The sequence below is a fragment of the Saimiri boliviensis genome, chromosome 16, assembly GCF_048565385.1.
Source record: "Saimiri boliviensis isolate mSaiBol1 chromosome 16, mSaiBol1.pri, whole genome shotgun sequence".
NCBI classification, from domain to species: domain Eukaryota; kingdom Metazoa; phylum Chordata; class Mammalia; order Primates; family Cebidae; genus Saimiri; species Saimiri boliviensis.
This window is the reverse complement of record NC_133464.1, coordinates 68620466-68641962: the sequence shown is the minus strand read 5'-3', so window position 1 is coordinate 68641962 and position 21497 is coordinate 68620466. Positions and strand designations below refer to the sequence as shown.

Here is a 21497-nt window from a genome sequence, read left to right as displayed (position 1 = left end):
GTTTCCTGGGCAGGACTGCACAATCACTCACTGCTTCCTTTGGCTGGGAGTGGGGGTTCCTTTGGCTCCATGCTGCTCCCTGCTGGGCCGTTGCACCCTCTCTCCACTTTTCTTTGTTCTCCATAGGCTGAGCTGTTCATTGAGTCAGTCCCAATGTGAGAATCTGGATATCTCAGTTGAAAGTGCTGAATTTACTTGCCCTTTTTCATTCCTCTTCCTGAATAGTGTGGACTGCAGCTGCTTCTAATTGGCCATGTTGGATCACTCTAAACATTTCTTTTTCAGCCCTAGTTCTTAATTCCCATAGCCCTTGGTTTATCACCAGTTTCTTGATAAAATAATGTGTCCACATTCTCCAGTCATGGGATGATGACTCAGGTTGGTGATTCAGGCCATTTTCTGGGAAGTATCTCAACTTGCGGCCCTGTCCTGTTCCGACCTGAGCTAACACGCTGCAGAGAGGTATTCCTTCCACCTCTCAGCAACTGATGTCAGTCTTCAATAATTATATTTTTCTTGAGGTATAAGTATTACAAATTACATAAAATTAAACAATGATCCTTTCAGCTAGCATTTCACAGTAAACAGCATTGTACATTTGAAATTAATTTAGTCATCCACAGAGCCTAAAGCAGTATGCCCTGAATATAATTTAGGATCTCAACCTAAGAACACACATTTTGGTTATAGCATCCCCATCCTTCTTCCCTATGGTAGACTATCAAAAACGGCCACATTTCTTTAAAATTCCTTCCATCAAGTATTGGAGTTTATTTTCTACTTCTTGAATCCAGACTGGTAGTGTAATTTGCATTGTCTAATAAAGTGGGGTAGAAGTAATATACTAATTTTGAGCCTGGGCCTTAAGAGGATTCACATTGTTTTGCTTGCTGCTCCTGGGACTCTTGTCTCTGCCATCATGTGAACAGGCCTGAAGCAGCCTACTGGAGAATGAGAGACCACATGGGGCCATTAGGCCAAGTCACGTTATTTTCTTTCCTTTCATTAAAAAAAATCTTTTTCCTTCATTCTTTAAAAATATTTTTAATTGACACATGATACTTGTTCATATTTATAAGGTAGAGAGTGATATCTCAATACCTATATACAATGTATAATGATAAAATCAGGACAATCAGCATATCTATCACCTCAAATATTTGTGTTGGGAATACTCAACCTCCTCTCTATTTAAAAATATATAATAAATTATTGTTAACTGTAGTTACCCTAAAGCACTATAGAACTCCAGAACTTATACCTATATGTAAGCTTAAATCGGATATTTCTTTGCTGATTTACTGTCTAGATGACCTTTCCAGTGCTAAGTGTGGGATATTAAAGGTCCCAACTATGACTGCATTGGAATCTATCTTTCCCTTTAGATCTAATAATATTTTTCTTGTTTATCTGAGTGCTCTAGTGTTGGGTACATATATGTTTATAATTATTATATCTTATTATGATCTTATAATGATCCCTTTATCATTATAAAATGACCTTCTTTATCTCTTCATGCAGTTTGACTTAAAGTCTGTTTTATCTTACATAACTGCTCCTGCTCACTTTTGGTTTCTGTTTGCCTAAAATATTTTTTTCTATCCCTTCAGTTTCAGTCTGTGTACCTTTACAGGTGAAGTTAGTTTCTTGTTGGCAGTATATAGTTGGGTCTTTTTTTTTTTTTTAATCTTGGCAACCAACTCTATATCTTTTAATTGGGAATTTGATCTGTTTACATTACATTCAAAGTTATTATAAATAGATAAGGCTTTATTTTTTCATTTTGTTCATTTTTTTCTGGTTGTTTTGTATATCCTTTGTTCTTTTCTTCCCATATTTTTAAAAAAATCTTTGTGGCTTTGTATTTTTCTGTAGTGATGAAGTCTGATTCCTTTCTCTTTTTCATGTGTGTATCTGCTCTACCAGTGAGTTTTATATTTTTGTGTGTTTTCACAATGGTAATCATTCTCTTGCTTCCAGATGTAGCACCACCTTAAGCAGACCTTGTAAGGCCAGTCTAGTGGTGATGAATTTCCTCAGTTTTTGCTTGTCTGGGAAATATTTTATTTCTCTCTCATTTCTAGGAGATAGCTCTGCTGGGTATAGTATTCTTAGTCGACAGGTGTTTTTTTTCTTCTTCTTCTTTTTCCTTTCAATACTTTGAATATATCATCCCATCTCATTGTCTACTGATCTGTAAAGTTTCCACTGGGAAACCCACTGTTAATCAAATGGAGGTTCTCTTATATGTGACCATTTTACTGTCATTTTTAATATTTTTTCTTTTTCCTTTTTTTTTTTTTTTTTGAGACAGTCTCACTCTGTCACCCAGGCTGTAGCGCAGTGGTGTGATCTTAACTCGCTATAACATCCACCTCCTGGGTTTAAGCAATTTTCATGATTCAGCCTCCCAAGTAGCTGGAACTACAGGTGCATGCCACCACACTCAGTTAATTTTTATTAGTAGTAGAAATGGAGTCTCTTTATAATGTCCATGGTGGTCTTGAACTCCTGGCCTCAAGTTACCCACCCACCTCAGCCTCCTGAAGTGCTGGCTGGGATTATAGGTATGAACCACTGCACTCAAACAATATTCCCTCTTTTTGACTTTTGACAGTTTGACTATTATGCATCTCAGAGAAGATCTTTTTGGATTTAATCTACTTGAGAACCTTTGAGCTTCCTAGATTTTGGCCATATCTCTCCCATGTCTGTTTTTAAAGCCCTTGATTTTTTTTTTTTTTTTGAGACAGGGACTTGCTCTGTCACCCATGCTGGAGTTCAGTGGCACAGTCTTGGCTCATTGCAACCTCCACCTCCTGGGTTCAAGCAATTCTCATGCTTCAGGCTCCCAAGCAGCTGGAATTACAGGCATGTGCCACCAAACCCAACTAATTTTTGTATTTTTTAGAGACAGGATTTTACCACGTTAATGAGGCTTATCTTGAATGCCTGGCCTCAAGTGATCCACTATCTTGGCCTCCCAAAGCGCTGGGATAACAGATGTGAGCCACTGCACCTGGACTCTTGATTGTATTTTTTATTTTATTCCTTAAATTATTCAGCTCCAAGATCTCTGTCTGGTTTTTAATGACATATATATCTTTGTTGAATTTCTCAGAAGATCATAAATTTTTTTTCTAATTTCATCCATATGTCTATCTGTATTCTCTTGAATCTCATAGAGTTTTCTTAAGGTTATTATTTTGAATTTCTTCTTAGTCATTTGATATATTCTTAAAATACAGGATCTGTTAATGGGGAATTATTGTGTTTCTTTGGAGGTGTAATGTTCCTGCATTTTACGTTTCTTGTGGCCCTAAGTTGATTTTTGCACATCTAGGGAAACAGATGCCTCTTCCAATATTAGGGAGCTTTCATAGAGAAATGCTTTTTCCAATAGTTGTCTCCTATAGTGTTCATTGAGTAGGGTACTTTGACTTTGGTTTTGGGTGGCTACAGTGATACAGTCTTCTTGTTTTTTTGTTTTTTTTGTTTTTTTTTTTTTGAGGTGGAGTCTCACTCTGTTGCCGAGCTAGACTGCAGTGGTGCAATCTCAGTTCACTGCAACCTCCGCCTCCTGGGTTCAAGCAATTCTCTTGCCTCAGCCTCCCAAGTAGTTGAGACTACAGGTGTGTGTCACCACACCCAGCTAATTTTTGTATTTTTAGTAGAGACAGGGTTTCACCATGTTGGCCAAGATGGTCTTGATCTTTTGACTTCATGATCCGCCCACCTTGAACTCCCAAAATGCTGGGATTACAGGCGTGAGCCACTGTGCTTGGCCATATAGTCTTCATGTAACTTCTTTGGCTGTAATCAGCATTCAGTGGTGTCTGTGGGTGCCTCAGTGGCCTGATGGTGAGAGTTTGTACAGACAGTGGTATGGTTTTTCTTGGAGTGGGAGCCATCATTCAGATTAGTTCTTAGGCCCTAGGCATAGGCATGTTAGGTGCAGTGGCTTTGCTAGTTGTGGGGTGTTGCCATCAGCAGGGTGGACACCAGGTAGGCCAGTCCTCAGGGTCTTAGAAGTGCATGCAGCATATGGTGGCTCTACTGGTGAAGGGGGTGGGGCTGTTTGCAGCAGTGGGTGCCAGATGGGATGGGCCTTGGGCCTTGGGGGGGGTGCATGTGGCATGCAATAGCTCTGTCCATTGAGAGTAGCCAAGGCATTTTAGACTAGCCAGTCCTCAGATGACCCAGTAGCTGCCCACAGATACATGAATGAGCTTAGTTGAGATAGGAAATCCTTTCTGTGAGCACCCAAATTGGACAGTTAAGCCCATCCCAAATTCACAAACCATAGTATCATGAGCCAAATAAATAGTTGCTGTTATAAGCCAGTAAGTTTTGGGGTGTTTTGTAACCACTGGTACAGTTGTAACTGGAATCAATCCATTATGAATTTTTTTACTTGAAAAAGAATACTGCCATTTCTGGGTCAATATTAAACTTATGACTACACAGTCTACACCTCACTGAGAAATGAGTATTTGTCAGAGAAATATCCTTACCTCAATTGGGTTCCTATAGAAAGACTGCCTTCCAGAAGATGGAAATGACATAGCAATAATACGTTCTGAAAGTCAAAATCATCACTATTACAAACATTATTATAGATAACATACAAAAAATTAATTTATATGTAATCAGACTCCATTTTCACAGAAAAAAAAAAACTTTTAAGATTGAGGTTGACAGAAAAGAGCTAATACTCAGGATAATAAAATAACATATTAAATTGTACAACATAATGACCATTAAACTGGCATGGTGTTCTTAAGACTCTACTGGTTCTAACCATATCCCGTGTACTTATGTTGACCTCATTCTGAAGATCCTCTTATTCTTAAAATTTATTTTTTGTCTTAAATATCAGAGAAGATCCAAGAGTTCTGGGTACCAGTGAGGGTGGGAATTCCCAAAGTGCTCTGCAGCCCTCTGACTCAGAAAACCTGAGATCTACAAAGCAGTGACCACATTCTCTGGGGTTCTAGGAAGAGAAGAGGTTTCTCTGGGATCCTTGGGACTTAGAGTAACTACTAGAGCTCAATAAATTGAAACTCGAATGGAGACACCTGAAAATCTATTCAAGTTCCTGTGGTGCAACCAAGTAGTTGTGAATTGAAATGACGTGGAAATCTTCCATTGCCAGGACTGAACCACAAACATGTCACACTATCACAGTGGCATATATCCTCATGAATAAAGAATACTTTGGCCGGGCGCGGTGGCTCAAGCCTGTAATCCCAGCACTTTGGGAGGCCGAGGCGGGTGGATCACGAGGTCAAGAGATCGAGACCATCCTGGTCAACATGGTGAAACCCCGTCTCTACTAAAAATACAAAAATTAGCTGGGCATGGTGGCGCGTGCCTGTAATCCCAGCTACTCAGGAGGCTGAGGCAGGAGAATTGCCTGAACCCAGGAGGCGGAGGTTGCGGTGAGCCGAGATCGCGCCATTGCACTCCAGCCTGAGCAACGAGAGCGAAACTCCGTCTCAAAAAAAAAAAAATTAAAAAAAAAAAAAAAAAAAAAAAGAATACTTTGAATGAATGTGGCTTAGACAAGGCAAAAACAAAATAAAAATATGATTACAAGAAAAAGTGAAGTAATACAAGTAAATCAACAGTTAAGTGTTACAAACCAGTAACATAAGTGAGGTCTAGGTCAAATCCATCCCTTATGTATCGCCTTTTGTTTTCTGAAACCTGAGAGTTTAAAACCATCATTAGTTTGTGAAACATTTATCAACATAAAAATAAAGAACATTATACAGTATAGATATCGACCCTTGCCAATAGGTCCCAAAACACAAAATATTTTACGAAATCACAAGCATGTTTTGCCCACTTACCAGCCTTCTGATCAGCTTTTCAAGCTGTCTTTTTTGATGAGCCAGATGAACAATTCTTATCAGAATAATAAGTCGTAGAAGTCGAACTACAGGTGTCCATCTAATGATAAATTTAAAAGATCAATTTTTTGCTTCAAAAACAAAATTTTATCAATATAAACTATGTCTAGAGCAGCAGTTGCTAAGCAGGGACAATTTTCCCTCCTCTCCTCAATTACCCAGCTGGGGGATACTTGGCAATGCCTTGAGGCATTTTTGGTTTTCACAACTGGGGTATATGTGTGTTACATCTAGTGGATAGAGGCCAGGAATTCTGCTAAACATCCTGTAATTAATATAACTGCTCACCATCCTCTTATGACAATGATCTGGCCTAAAATGTCCGTAATGCTGAATTTGAAAAATTCTGGTCTAAGTCAATAGACTTAGAATTTGTCAATTTAATTTTGGGATTTAAGACTAGCATTTTCAATTTTTCCACAGAAAAACAAATTGAGAATTCTTGTTCATCTCTGTTACTCCCATAAGTAACAGGGGTTCACTACAGCTGCTAATGCACATCAGGCAGGAAACAGATTGAGATACTTCCCAAGTGTACTAGCTGGCATCTCTCCTACCATCAGAAACACCAAAGCAGAGAATGATGGTCTGGACTAGTGCTTCTTTAATTTGGGCACACATAAATAAGAGCCATCTGAAAAAGCCTGTTAAGCTACAGATTGCAGGGTCCCAGAAATATTGATTCAGCGGGTCCAAAGTGGGCCCTAAGGTATTTTTCTTGTATTTCTAGTAAGCTCTCAAGAGATGCTGAGGTTTCTCGTCAGAGGATCATATTAGCTGAAGTTATTTTCAAATAACTCCAAAACCCTATTACTTAACATGCTTAGTTAGGGCCTGAGTTGTAGTCTAGGGAAGCTAGGGTACAGAAAGAAACCAGCTATTTGACCCATGAACAAGCTTAGGAAGCCACCACCTACATTCCAGTACACATTTGCTCTTCCATTTTCCTCACTGTCACAGTAAAAAAAGAAGAAAAAAGTCACCAGGTCCTCAAACACTCTTTAGTTTCCTAATCCCTAACAGTTCTAACTTTGTGTTAGCTTTCTTTGTTTCTACCACAACTATACTGCAAAACTCTACCATTGTGTTGCTATACGTGTCATCTCCTAGTTTTCTGTTCTGTTTGCTATTTTTTTTAGAAACTCATGATTGAAGTCACTCAAATTTAGCATATGCTCAAATAAATTTCTGCTTGGCTGTAGGAAAAATCTAGAGAGAACATTATGTGTAAGGGATTTGTAGTTGAAGCACAGAGGGGAATTGTTTTTAATATAAAATTTTTTGATGTACCAGTTATTAAACTGATAAGAATATCACACTTGATCTTAGCCAAAAGGCTGAAAAGTGATAAAAATGGGAATATAATGAGAAATTCAAAATGTAGAGAAGTTAAAGGTAGTACAAGAGGTAAAAGTCCTTCTTTGGGTACTCCATCTTCTTTATTCAATTAATTGTACTTAGTGTGTATACTCTTCACTGGTCCCTAAATATCACAATCTTTTTGTTTCAAAGTATGTGGGACTATGCCTTTTTTTTAAAGCAATGTGTTTGGTATAGAACGAGAACATTTGAAGTTGAAAAGATTACGTAGTATAAAAGCCATGGAAAATGCAAAAAGTTAATTAAGAGAGGTAAGTCTTATGTTTCATACCTGGGAATATCACTAAGAAACTCAATGTCAAAAAAAATGTAAATGACATCAACCAGCAGAGTAATCACAATAATGGCAATATCTAAAATGTTAAATAAGTCAGAAAAATAATGCTGTCTCCTGTAATATAAAACAAAAAAATATGTAAGTTAATTCCTCCTGCAAGAAGAGACAGGAATATTTAAAGACCACAAACTATTGACTCATCCCCATTAAGAATTCTACTTTCATGAGTTATTTAAAATGTTAAGACTAAGGGGAAAATATAAAATTCATTGGAAATTTACAAACAATAAATTTATATTAATCATTTGACACATATATATGACTAAAGCACCAATATGGCAATTTAAATACAGTAAGAGGTATAACTAAATGTATACTAATCACACTTATTGTGGACAATGGGGTACCTATCCCTTCAAGCATTTATCGTTCATGTTACAAACAATTCAATTATACTCTTTCAGTCATTTAAAAATGTACAATTAAGTTATTCTTGACTATGGTCAATCTGTTGTGCTATCAAATACTAGATGTTATTCATTCTTTCCATTTTTTTTTTTACCCATTGACCATCCCCACTTCCCCACCCCCAAAACCCTACTATTCCCAGCCCCTCTGATGATCATCCTTCTACTCTCTACGAGTTCAATTTTTTTTTTTAAGAGTTCACAAATAAGTGAGAACATGTGATATTTGTCCTTCTGTGCCTGGTTTATTTCACTTAACATAGTGATCTCTAGTTCCATCCATGTTGTTGCAAATGACAGGATCTCTTTCTTTTTTATGGCTAAATAATACTCTCTTGTGTATATGTACTATATTTTCTTTATCCATTTGTCTGTTGATGGACACTTACGTTGCTTTTAAATCTTAGCTATTGGCTGGGCATGGTGGCTCAGACCAGTAATCCCAGAACTTCGGGTGGTCGAGGTGGGTGGATCATGAGGTCAGGAGATTGAGACCATTCTGGCTAACACGGTGAAACCCTGTCCCTACTAAAAAGACAAAAATTAGCTAGGCTTGATGGTATGTGCCTGCGGTCCCATCTACTCAGAAGGCTGAGGCAGGAGAACCACTTGAACCTGAAAGGCAGAGGTTGCAGTGAGCCAAGATCGTGCCACTGCACTCCAGCCTGGGTGACAGAGAGAGATTCTGTCTCATAAATAAATAAATAAGTAAATAAAAATAAATCTTAGCTATTATGAACAGTGCTGCAACAAACATGGGAATGCAGATATCTATTTTTTTTTTTTTTTTTTTTTGAGATGGAGTTTTGCTCTTGTTGCCCAGGCTGGAATACAATGGCACGATCTTGGCTCACTGCAACCTCTGTACCTCCTGGGTTCAAGCGATTCTCCTGCCTCAGCCTCCTGAGTAGCTGGGATTACAGGCATATGCTACCATGCACAGCTAATTTTGTATTTTTAATAGAGGTGGAGTTTCTTCATGTTGGTCAGGCTGGTCTCGAACTCCCAACCTCAGGTGATCTGCCAGCCTCGGCCTCCCAAAATGCTGGGATTACAGGCATGAGCCACTGCATCTGGCCATCTCTTCTATATACTGGTTTCCTTTCTTGTGGGTATACACCCAGCAGTGGGATTGCGAGACATATGATAGCTCTATTTTTACTTTTTTGAGGACCCTCCAAACAGTTCTCCATAGTGGTTCCACTAATTTACATTTCCACAAACAGTGTATGAGGGGTCTCTTATCTTCACATCTTTGCCGACATTTGCTATTGCCTGACTTTTGGATATAAACCATTTTAGCTGGGGTGCGATGATATCTCACGGTAGTTTTCTACATTGTTAATTTCTATAATGATCAATAATGTTAAGCACCTCTTCACATGCCTGTTTACCATCTGTATGTTTTCTTTTGAGAAATGCCTATTCAAATCTTCTGCTCATTTAAAAAATTAATTAGATTTTTTTCCTATAGAGTTGTTTGACCTCCTTATATATTCAGGTTAACTCCTTGTCAGGTGGGTTGTTTGCAAATATCTTCTACCATTCTGTGGGCTGTCTCTTCACTTTGTTAATTGTTTCCTTTGCTTTGAAGCTTTTTAATTTGATGTGATCTCATTTGTCCATTTTTGCTTTGGTTGCCTGTGCTTGTGGGGTATTGCCCAAGTAATTTTTGCTCAGACCAATGTCCTGGAGATTCCTTCCAGTGTTCTCTTGCAGTAGGTTCATTGAGGTCTTAGATTTAAGTCTTTAATCCATGTTGATTTGATTGTTGCATATGGTGAGAGGTAGGGGTCTAGTTGTAGTCTTCTGCATGTGTATACTCAGTTTTCCCAGAACCATTTGTTGAAGAGACTGTCTTTTCCTCAATGTATGTTCTTGTCACATTTGAAAATGAATTCACTGCAAGTGTGTGGATTTGTTTCTGGGTTCTCTCTTCTGTTCCATTGGTCTACGTGTCTGTTTTTATGCCAGTGCCATGCTGTTTTGCTTACTATAGTTCTGTAGTATAATTTGAAGTCAGGTAATGTGATTCCTCCAGTTTTGTTCTTTTTGCTTAGAATGGCTTTGGCTATCCTGGGTCTTTTGTGGCTCCATATAAATTTCAGAATTATTTTTTCTATTTTTGTGAAGAATGTCATTCGTATTTTGACAGGGAATGCATTGAATCTGTAAATTGCTTTGGATAGTATGAACGTTTTAACAATATTGATTCTTCCAATCTATGAATATGGAATCTCCTTCCATTTTTTGGTGTCCTCTTCAATTTCTTTCAACAGTGTTTTATTGTTTTCATTATAAAGATCTTACACCTCTTTGGTTAGGTTAATTCCTAGGTATTTAATTTTATTTGTGGCTATTGTATATAGGACCACTTTTTAAATGTCCTTTTCAAATGGTTTGCTGTTGGAATACAGAAATGCTACTGATTTTTGTATGTTGATTTTGTATCCTGCAACTTTACTGAATTTACCAATTCTAAAAGTTTTTTTGTTGAGTCTTTAGTTTTTTCCAAATAAAACATATCTGCAAACATAAGGACAATTTTTCTTCTTCCACATCAATTTGGATTTCTGTTCCCTTTATTTCTTTCTCTTCTATGATGACTCTAGTGAGGACTGCTGGTAATATGTTGAATAACAGTGGTGAACTCATTGTGTTCTAAATCTCAGAGGAAAGCTTTTCAGTTTTTCCCCATTCAGTTTGATACTGACTGTGGGAATCTGACTGTATAAATGGCTTTTATTATGTTGAGGTGTGTTACTTCTATACCCAGTTTTTTTAGATTGTTTATCATGAAGGGATGTTGAATTTTATCAGACACTTTCAGCATCAACTGAAATGATCCTATGGTTTTTATCCTTTATTGTGTTGATATGATGTATCGCACTCATTGATTTGCTTATGTTGAACAATCCTTGCTTCCCAGGGATAAATCCCACTTGTCATGATGAAACTTTCCCAAATATTGTTGAATTCAGTTTTCTAGTATGTTGTTGAGGATTCTTGCATCAATATTTATCAAACATATTGGCCTTTTTTGTTTCTTGAGACTGAGCCTCACTCTGTCACCCAGGCTGGAGTGCAGTGACGTGATCTTGGCTCACTGCAACCTCTGCCTACCAGGTTCAAGTGATTATCCTGTCTCAGCCTCCCAAGTAGCAGGGATTACAGGCACACACCACCACACCTAGCTAATTTTGTATTTTTAGTAGAGAAAGGATTTCACCATATTGGCCAAGTTGCTCTTGAACTCCTGACTTCAGGTAATCCACCTGCCTTGGCCTGCCAAACTGTTGGGATTACAAGTGTGAGCCACTGCACCTGGCCTGTCTTCCTTTTCTGATGCATCTTTGTCTGCTTTTGGTATCAGGGTAATACTGACCTTGTGGATTTAGTTTGGAAGTATTCCCTCCTCTTCTGCTTTCTGGAACAGCTTAAGCAGGATTGGTGTTCATTCTTCTTTAAATGTTTGGTAGGATTCAGCAGGGAAGCCATTGGGTCTCAGTGTATATGTTGGGTATAAGTATATATGCTGGGTACATATACACTTAAAATTGTGATAGCCTCTTGCTGAACTGATCCCTTTATCATTAAATAGTGACATTCTTTGTCTCTGCTTACCGTTTTTGTCTTGAAATCTATTTTATCTGATATAAGGATAGCTACTCCTGCTCTTTTTTGGTTTCTCCTGGAATGAACTACATCTTTGCATCCCTTTATTTTCAGTCTATGTGTATCTTTATGAGAATAGAGTATTTCTTGTAGGCAACAGATCATGGGTCTTGTTTTTGTTTGTTTGTTTTGAGATGGAGTTGTGTTCTGTTACCAGGCTGGAGTGCAGTGGTGCAATCTTGGCTCACTGCAATCTCTGCCTCCTGGGTTCAAGCGATTCTCCTGCTTCAGCCTTCTGAGTAGCTGGGACTACAGGTGCGAACCACCACACCCAGCTAATTTTTGTATTTTTAGTAGAGACAAGGTTTCACCATGTTGGCCAGGATGGTCTCTATATCTTGACCTCGTGATCTGCCTGCCTCGGTCTTCCAAAGTGCTGAGATTACATGCATGAGCCACCGCGCCTGTCGGGGATTGTTTTTTCATCCATCTAGCCACTCTGGCACTTAATTAAAAAGTTTAGTCCACTGACATTCTGTGTTATTATTATAACTTACTCCGGCCATTTTGTTATTTGTTTTCTGGTTGTTTTGTGGTCCTCTCTTCCTTCTTTCCTTCCTGTCTTCCATTAGTGAAAGTAATTTTCTCTGGTGATATGAGTTTTTTGTTTTTTATTTTTTGTGTACCCATTGTGCGTTTTTTGGTTTGAGGTTACTATGAAGTTTGCAAATACTATCTTATAACCCATTATTTTAAGCTTATTATAACACTGTTTGCATAAACAAACAAGCAAAAAGAAAATTAATAAAAACTCAACAAATTAACTTTGTCTATCTACTTTTTAACTTTTTGTTATTTCTATTTATATCTTATACTATGTCTTGAAAAGTTGTTGTAGTTGATATATTTGATTGGCTCCTAGTTCAGTCTATTTAGAATAAGAGTAGTTTATACATCATAGCTACAGTGTTATAACATTCTGCATTTTTCTGTGTATTTACTATTACCAGTGACTTTTATACCTTCAGATGGTTACTTATTGCTCATTAATGTCCTTGTCTTTCTGACTGAAGAACTCCCTTTAGCATTTCTTCAAGGATAGGTCTGGTGTTGATGAAATCCCTCAGCTTTTGTTTGTGTGGAAAAGTCTTTATTTATTCTTCACTTTGAAGGATATTTTCACTGGATATATTGTCCTAGAGTAAATGTTTTTTTTCCTTCAGGACTTTCAATATGTCATGCCACTCTTCCTGGCCTGAAACCTTTCTACTAAAAAGTCTGCTGCCAGACGTATTGTACCTCCACTGTATATTATTGGTTTCTTTTGTCTTGCTGCTTTTAAAATCATTTCTTTATCCTTGATTTTTGGGAATGTGATTATTCAATGCCTTGAGGTAGTCTTCTTTGAGTTAAATCGGCTTGATGTTTTATAACTTTCTTGTACTTGGATATTGGTATCTTTCTGTAGGTTTGGGAAGTTCTGTTACTAACCCTTTGAATAAACTTTCTACACCCCTCTCTCTCTACCTCCTCTTTAAGGCCAATATCGCTTAGATTTGCCCATTCAAGGTTATATTCTAGATCCTGTAGGCACGCTTCCCAGGGCTTGTTTGTAACCATCTTTATTGAGAAGGCTTTCCGGATATTGGAAAGAACTTGGATATTGTGATCTAAGCTGTATCTGCTTTAGGAGGCACCCCAAGCCTCCTAAACTCGGTGGTTCTTGCAGACCCATAGTGGTACTGCCTTAATGGTCTTGGACAAGATCCAGGATAATTCTCTGGATTACCAAAAAGAGCCTCCTGTTCTCTTCCCTTAGTTTCTCCCACACAGAGTCTCTCTCTGTTCTGAGCCACCTAAAGCTTGGGGTTGAGTGACACAAGCACCCCTGTGACCAGCACTATAATGACTACACTGGGTCAGACCTGAAGCCAGCACAGCACTGGGTATTGCCCAAGACCTGCTGGAACCACACCCTAGCTATTGCATAAATGTGCTTAAGGCCCTGGGGCTCTGCAATCATGCGGTAAAAACCAGCCAGGCCTCTGTCATTCCCTTCAGGATGGCAAGTTCTTCCAGGCTATGGGTGGGTCCAAAGGTGCTGTCTGGGAATCAGGGCCTATATCAAAAACTTTAAAAGTCTACCTGGAGTTTTATTGTGCTAGCCGAGCTGTCACTCAAACCACAAGATACAGTCCCTTCCATTCTTTCCACCCCTCTCCAAAGGCAGAGGAGCATCAATCGAAGACCACCTCAAACACAGAGCCATGGTGGGTATTGCCAAACTATTGCCAATGTTCTCATAAGGCCCAAAGGCTCTTAAGTCGGTTTGTGGTGGGTGCTCCTGTAAATTATTTTAAAATGCCTTTTTTGGGGGGGAGAAGGGATGGAGTCTTGGCCTGTCACCCAGCTGGAGAGCAATGGCACGATCTCAGCTCACAGCAAACTCCACCTCCCAGGTTCAAACAATTCTCCTGCCTCAGCCTCCCAAATAGCTGGGATTACAGGCACCTGCCACCATACCCAGGTAATTTTTGGATTTTTAGTAGAGACGAGGTTTCACCGTGTTGTCCAAGATGGTCTCAAGCTCCTGACCTTTTGATCCTCCCGCCTCAGCCTCCCAAAGTGTTTCTTTAAAAAGTACAAAATAACTTTATGCAGTATACAAATAATCAAACTTACCCATCTACAAATACTCGAAGAAGAATATCCATGAGAAAAAATAAGGCAATAGATAGAGAAATACAACGATACTCCAAAGGGATATAAACTTTCTTTTCAGCAAAAATTAGGTCGGCAAAGATGAGACCAACATTCAATAAGAGCAGGCAAACTCCAAATATTCTATAATAAATGCATAAGCAAGGAAGTAAATAAAAGTAAAGATAAAGGGGCTTTTGTCCTGATAGTTATACTATATTTAGGCCAATGATTGGGTACCAAAATGATATTATTTAGTATTAAACTGCCCAGTGCCAGAAAAAACTATAATGCCTTAAAACCTCAGGAAAAATCAGTTTTCACCCAATAGAAGCAGTTCTTAATAAAATTCCCACCAAACTACTTCACAAGATGTTATCATGCTCTTTTACAGCAGACACATCAGACTAATACTTCAAAAGAGAAAAATAAAACTGAACTAAAATTACCTGTCTGTTTATAAATTCTTCTTACAATTTGAGAATTTTATAAGAAGTTTATATGAATTTCTCAAAAAAAACAAAATCTCGGCCGGGCGCAGTGGCTCAAGCCTGTAATCCCAACACTTTGGGAGGCCGAGACGGGTGGATCACGAGGTCAAGAGATCGAGACCATCCTGGTCAACATGGTGAAACCCCGTCTCTACTAAAAATACAAAAATTAGCTGGGCATGGTGGCGCATGCCTGTAGTCCCAGCTACTCAGGAGGCTGAGGCAGGAGAATTGCTTGAACCCGGGAGGTGGAGGTTGTGGTGAGCCGAGACCACGCCATTGCACTCCAGCCTGGGTAACAAGAGCGAAACTCTCTCTCAAAAAAAAAAAAAAAAAAAAAAAAAATCTCATTAATTTGGATAATGCTTAAGAATTTATTAATAAAAACCAAATGAAAGCATGAGTAACAAACTCTTAAAAGACCAAGATTTTTTTGTCAGTGACATTTTCAACAAGCATATAATCACATATTTATGGGTGCTTCTAGCACAGTGATGGATACACAAGAAAGAATTCAATTCCATAAATATTTATAGTATTGAACCCTAAAGTACTTCCTGACATTTGCTGTTACATATTCTAAATACATTCCCCACAAATTGATTATACTATTTGCCTAATCTATGAAGATTAATTAGTCTTCAAGGTACTTTTGAAAAATATTACAATATTATTAATTCAAAAGGAAACAGTTCTATTGCATAAATCTGTATCATAGTATGAAATCTTACTCTTATGTAGAGAAGAGTCTAAGTAAATTGTTTGAGAATTAAAGAATAATTCTAGATATATAAGGTACTTAATAAAACACTTTACTTATAGAATTTTAACATTGGATTTTCACTAACATTACCTTTGCAGATGGAAGAAAAACAGTATTAATATGTTAATATTAATCTTAGGCAAAAGCCATTTCTTTGCAAGTCTTAATGTCTAGCTTAAACCAAAATTCCATGATAAACTAGATTACATTAGATAGGGCACATGGCTACTTAGCAATTGGTGAACATGGAAATGCTTTTTGGTTTCAGAGACTTAATATTTCAGTAAGTGACAGAAATAAAAAAACCAAAAAGCATTTCCATATCTACTGACTGCTAAGTAGCTATGTGCTTTATCTAATGTAATCTAATGTAATATATACACATATATGTGTGCATATGTATATATATGTAATATGTATATACATGTGTATATATACAGAAAATGTATATACATATATATGTGTGTATTCACACACACACACACACACACACACACACACACATATATATATATATAGGAGATGGAGTTTTGCTCTGCCACCCAGGCTGCAGTGCAATGGTGTGCTCTCAGCTCACTGCAATCTCCATTTCCCAGGTTCAAGCAATTCTTCTGCCTCAGCCTCCTGAGTAGCTGGGATTACAGACACCACCATCATATTTGGCTAATTTTTATATTTTTAGTAGAGTTGGGGTTTCAGGGCTGGTCTTGAACTCCTGACCTCAGGTGATCCACCTGCCTTGGCCCCTCAGAGTGCTGGGACGATAGGCGTGAGCCACTGCATCTAGCTCAAATATATTTAATACATGGTATTTTTTATGTATTAAATCTCAGATATATTTAATGCAAGGTGTTTTTTTATGTCTCACATACCCAAATGCAAAGGATGATACAACCGAGCGTGCTATTTTCTTAATCTTGCTGCTGCAAAAAGAAGTAAAAATAAAAACAATCAGATCTCTTCTAACATATATTACAAATTTAACCAAAAAACAAAGTCCTTTTGTCGTTTTGTTTTTTTCCTTTTTGTGGAGAACGGCGTCTTGCTATATTGCCCAGGCAGGTCTCAAACTCCTGGGCTCAAGCTATTCTTCCACCTCTGCCTCCCTAAGAGCTGGGATTACAGGTGTGAGCCACAGCGCCCAGCACAAAGGCCTTTATAAATACAATTTTAAAAGAAAATTATTCAAAAGTTATGTAACAAAATGCTTTTTAAATTATTATTATACTTTCAGCTCTGGAGTTCATGTGTACAACATGCAGGTTAACAAATCTTGTAGGTATACCTGCACCATGGTGGTTTGCTGCACACATCAACCTGTCATCTACATTAGGTACTTCTCTTAATGCTATCCCTCTCCTTGCCCTGCATCTGCTGACGTGCCCTGGTGTGTGATGTTCCCCTCCCTGTGTCCATGTGTTCTCATCGTTCAACTCCCACTTATGAGTGAGAACATGTGGTGTTTGGTTTTCTGTTATTATGTTAGTTTGCTGAGAATGATGGTTTCCAGCTTCATCCATGTCCCTGCAAAGGACATGAACTCATCCTATTTTATGGCTGCATAGTATTCTGTGGTGTATATGTGCCACATTTTCTTGATCCAGTCTATCATTGATGGGCATTTGTGTTGGTTCCAAGTCTTTGCTATTGTGAACAGGGCTGCAATAAACATACATGTGCATGTGTCTTTATAGCAGAATGATTTATAATCCTTTGGGTATATACCCAGTAATGGAATTGCTGGGTCAAATGGTATTTCTATTTCTAGGTCCTTGAGGAATTGCCACACTGTCTTCCACAATGGTTGAATTAATTTACACCCCCACCAACAGTGTAAAAGTGTTCCTATTTCTCCACTTCCTCTCCAGCATCTGTTGTTTCCTGACTTTATGATGACTGCCATTCTAACTGGCATGAGATGGTATCTCACTGTGGTTTTGATTTGCATTTCTCTAATGACCAGTGATGATGAGCTTTTTTTCATATGCTTCTTGGCTGCATGTCTTCTTTTGAGAAGTGTCTGTCCATATCCTTTGCCTGCTTTTTGATGGGGTTGATTTTTTCTTGTAAATTTGTTTAAGTTCTTTGTAGATTCTGGATATTAGCCCTTTGTCAAATGGATAGACTGCAAAAAATTTTTCCCATTCTGTTGGTTGCCTGTTTACTCTGATGATAGTTTCTTTTACTGTGCAGAAGCTCTTTAGTTCAATTAGATCCCATTTGTCTGTTTTGGCTTTCGTTGCCATTGCTTTTGGTGTTTCAGTTGTGAAGTCCTTGCCCATGCCTATATCCTGAATGGTGCTGCCTAGGTTTTCTTCTAGGGTTTTTATGATGTTGGTTCTTATGTTTACATCTTTAATCCATCTGGAGTTAATTTTTGAAAAAGGTATAAGAAAGGGATCCAGATTCCCCTGCCTCAGCCTCCTGAGTAGCTGGGACTACAGCCGCACACCACCATACCTGGCTAATTTTTTTTTTATTTTTAGTAAAGATGAGGTTTCACCATGTTGGCCAGGATAGTCTTGATCTCCTGACTTTGTGATCTGCCCACCCCAGCCTCCCAAAGTGCTGGGATTACAGGCGTGAGCCACTGCACCCAGCCTAAGTCCTGTTTAACTAAAGATAAGAGATCCATCAATGGCTCCCTCCTTTCAGACTTCAAAGTGACTTACTCATATGCAGCAACATCAGCACCTTCTTCATCTTCAAACCTGGAAAGTCGTTCTGACATACTTTAGCCAAAAAAAAAAAAGCAAAAATATATTATTAGATATTTGCTACACAAAACAGTGATGAAAAATTTATTTGAATAACAAGAATCTGAATCTAAGGATACAGTAAACATAACTTAGCTCACTGGAAGACCTAACATTTAAGAAAGAAAACTATAATATATATACAGATAGAGAATATATAAATAATATGTGTATAGACATATCTTAAAGACTTTGTAGGTTTCATTCCAGACCGCTGCAATAAAGTAAAAACTGCATTAAGTGACTCATACAAATGTTTTGGTTTCCTTATACATATGAAAGTTATATTTATACTACACTGTAGTCTGTTAAGTGTGTAATGGCATTATATCTTTAAAAATTACATACACACCTTAATTTAAAACTACTTTATGGCTCAAGCCTGTAATCCCAGCCCTTTAGGAGGCCGAGGCGGGTGGATCAGGAGTTCAAGAGATCGAGACCATCCTGGTCAACATGGTGAAACCCCGTCTCTACTAAAAATACAAAAAATTAGCTGGGCATGATGGTGTGTGCCTTCTACTAAGGAGGCTGAGGCAGGAGAATTGCCTGAACCCAGGAGGCGGAGGTTGTGGTGAGCTGAGATCGCGCCATTGCACTCCAGCCTGGGTAACAAGAGCGAAACTCTGTCTCAAAAAAAAAAAAAAAAACTACTTTATTGGTTTTAAAAATGCTAATGATCATCTGAGCCTTTAGTGAGTCATAATCTTTTTGCTGGTGGGGGGCTCTGCTTCCATGTTGATGGCTGCTGACTGATCAAAATGGTGGTTGCCAATGGTTGGGGTGCCTGAGGCAAATTCTAGTAATATTTACTTTATATATCTGGGTGTTCTGGTGTTGAGTGCATACAAATTTACAATTATATACATATTACAATTATATTTCTCACTAAATTGTACCCTTTATTATTGCATAATAATCTTGTTTGTCACTTTTTATGGTTTTTAACTTGAAGTCTGTTTTGTCTGATATAAGTATAGCTATTTCTTTTCACTTTGGGCTTCTGTTTGCATGGATATCTTTTTCCATCCCTTCACTATCAGTCTATGTGTTTCTTTACAAGTAAGGTGAGTTTGTTTTAGATAAAATATAGTTGGATCTTATTTTTTAATCCACTCAGCAAGTCTATATCTTTCATGGGGTATTTAATCTATTAACATTCAAAGTTATTATTGGTAGGTGAGGAGTTACTTCCAACATTTTACTATTTTCTGGTTGTTTTGCATACATTTTTTTCTTTTCTTCCTCTCTCTTTACTTTTGAAGTTGTAGTTGGGTAGTTTTCTGCAGTGACAAGGTTTCATCCCTTTCTCTTTCTCCTTTATGTACTGACTTCAAGAGTGACTTTTAAAATTTTACATGTTTTTATGATGGTATCATCTTTTTACTTCCAGATGTAAGACTCCCTTGGGCATTTCTTGTAAGGCTGGACTAGGGGTGATGAATTATCTTTGTTTTTGTTTATCTGTGACAGATTTTATGTCTTCTTCATTTGTAAAGGATAGCTGTGCTGGGTATAATATTCTTGGTGGAAACTTTTTTTTTCTTTCAGAACTTTTAATATATCATCCCATTTTCTTCCAGCTTAAGGCTTCTGCTGGGAAATCAGCTGTTAGTCTAACAAGGATTCCATTATAAGTGTCTTGATGTTTTCTCTTACTATTTTACAAAATCTTTGTCTTTTTCACAATTTGACTACACTGTTTGGGTTGAATATATTTTGGGTTCTTTGATCTTCCTGGAACTAGATGTCTAGCTCTCTCTCCAGAGTTACAAAGTTTTATGCTATCATTTTATTAAATATATTTTCCTCACATTTTTTCTTCAATTGTCCTTCTGGAATGCCCATAATATTTGTTAAATTAATGATATCCCATAAATCCTGTAGGCTTTTTTCACTCTTTTTTGTCTGCTTGTTATTTCAAAGACTTGTCTTGAAGTCCAGACATCATTTCTTCTGCTTGTTTTTGTCTGTAAAGCCAATGATTATATTTTTCATTTCATCCATTAACTGTTTAGCTCTTAGGACTTCTGTCTGGCTCTTTTTGTGATATCTGTATCTTTACTGAATTTCTCATTCAAATAATGTTTTTCTGATTTCACTTACTTGTTTATCTGTATTAACCTTATACCTCACTGAGTTTCCTTAAGATTATTCTTTTGAATTCTTTTTCTGGTATTTTATATGTTTAAGATTGGGGTCTATTACTGGATAACTATTACTTTCAGATTGCACTCCGGATGCCTGCCCGACATGCATTCCTGATTCTTTTTGGTTCCCAGTCCAAAATGGCAAGTCTCAAACATCAGCTGATTCATTAACTTCTAAGGGAAAGACAGACCCCAAGAATAAGATTACAGTTGTTGAGGTTAGTGCTGTTGAATGGCCCGTGCCATCAGTATCTTAATGAAGGACTTGGCAGACAAACTTGCTCTTGTTGATGTCATGGAAGACAAATTGAAGGGAGAGATGATGGATCTCCAACATGGCAGCCTTTTCCTTAGAACACCAAAGATTGTCTCTGGGAAGGACTATAATGTAACTGCAAACTCTAAGCTGGTCATTATCACGGCTGGGACACATCAACAAGAGGGAGAAAGCCATCTTAATTTGGTCTAGTGTAATGTGAACATCTTTAATTTCATCATTCCTGACATTGTAAAATACAGCCAAAACTACAAGTTGCTTATTGTTTCAAATCCAGTGAATACCTTGACCTGTGTGGCTTGGAATATAAGTGTCTTTCCCAAAAACCATGTTATTGGAAGTGGTTGCAATCTAGATTCAGCCCAGAGTTCACCCACTAAGCTGTCATGGGTGGGTCCTTGGGGAACATGGAGATTCCAGTGTGCCTATATGGGTGCAGTGAATGTTGCTGGTGTCTCCTGAAGACTCTACATCCAGATTTAGGGACTGATACAGGTAAGGAACAGTGGAAAGCAGTTCACAAGCAGGTGGTTCAGAGTGCTTACAAGGTGATCAAACTCAAAGGCTACACATCTGGGGCCACTAGACTCTCTGTGGCAATTTGGCAGAGAGTATAATGAAGAATCTTAGGCAGATGCACCCAATTTCCACCATGATTAAGGGTCTATATAGAATAAAGAATGATGTCTTCCTTAGTGTTCTTTGC

General features: G+C 37.9%; 1 protein-coding gene and 2 pseudogenes across 1 annotated transcript in view; 1 reads left to right on the top strand and 2 right to left on the bottom strand.

Annotated features, from left to right (window-relative positions):
• LOC101029698 (phosphatidylinositol 3,4,5-trisphosphate 3-phosphatase TPTE2-like) overlaps nucleotides 1-21497 on the bottom strand; it is a 73876-nt gene that overhangs the window by 29421 nt on the left and 22958 nt on the right. The window contains exons 8-14 of the mRNA XM_074387807.1: nucleotides 18281-18340; nucleotides 16481-16531; nucleotides 14337-14498; nucleotides 7567-7686; nucleotides 5856-5955; nucleotides 5646-5709; nucleotides 4515-4579 (exon numbers count right to left, since the gene is read on the bottom strand). Coding sequence (XP_074243908.1) covers nucleotides 4515-4579; nucleotides 5646-5709; nucleotides 5856-5955; nucleotides 7567-7686; nucleotides 14337-14498; nucleotides 16481-16531; nucleotides 18281-18340 — 622 coding nt within the window. The remainder of the gene's footprint in view (nucleotides 1-4514; nucleotides 4580-5645; nucleotides 5710-5855; nucleotides 5956-7566; nucleotides 7687-14336; nucleotides 14499-16480; nucleotides 16532-18280; nucleotides 18341-21497) is intronic.
• LOC120365873 (U2 spliceosomal RNA) lies at nucleotides 7167-7264 on the bottom strand (annotated as a pseudogene).
• On the top strand, nucleotides 20653-21446 carry LOC104652391 (L-lactate dehydrogenase A chain pseudogene; annotated as a pseudogene).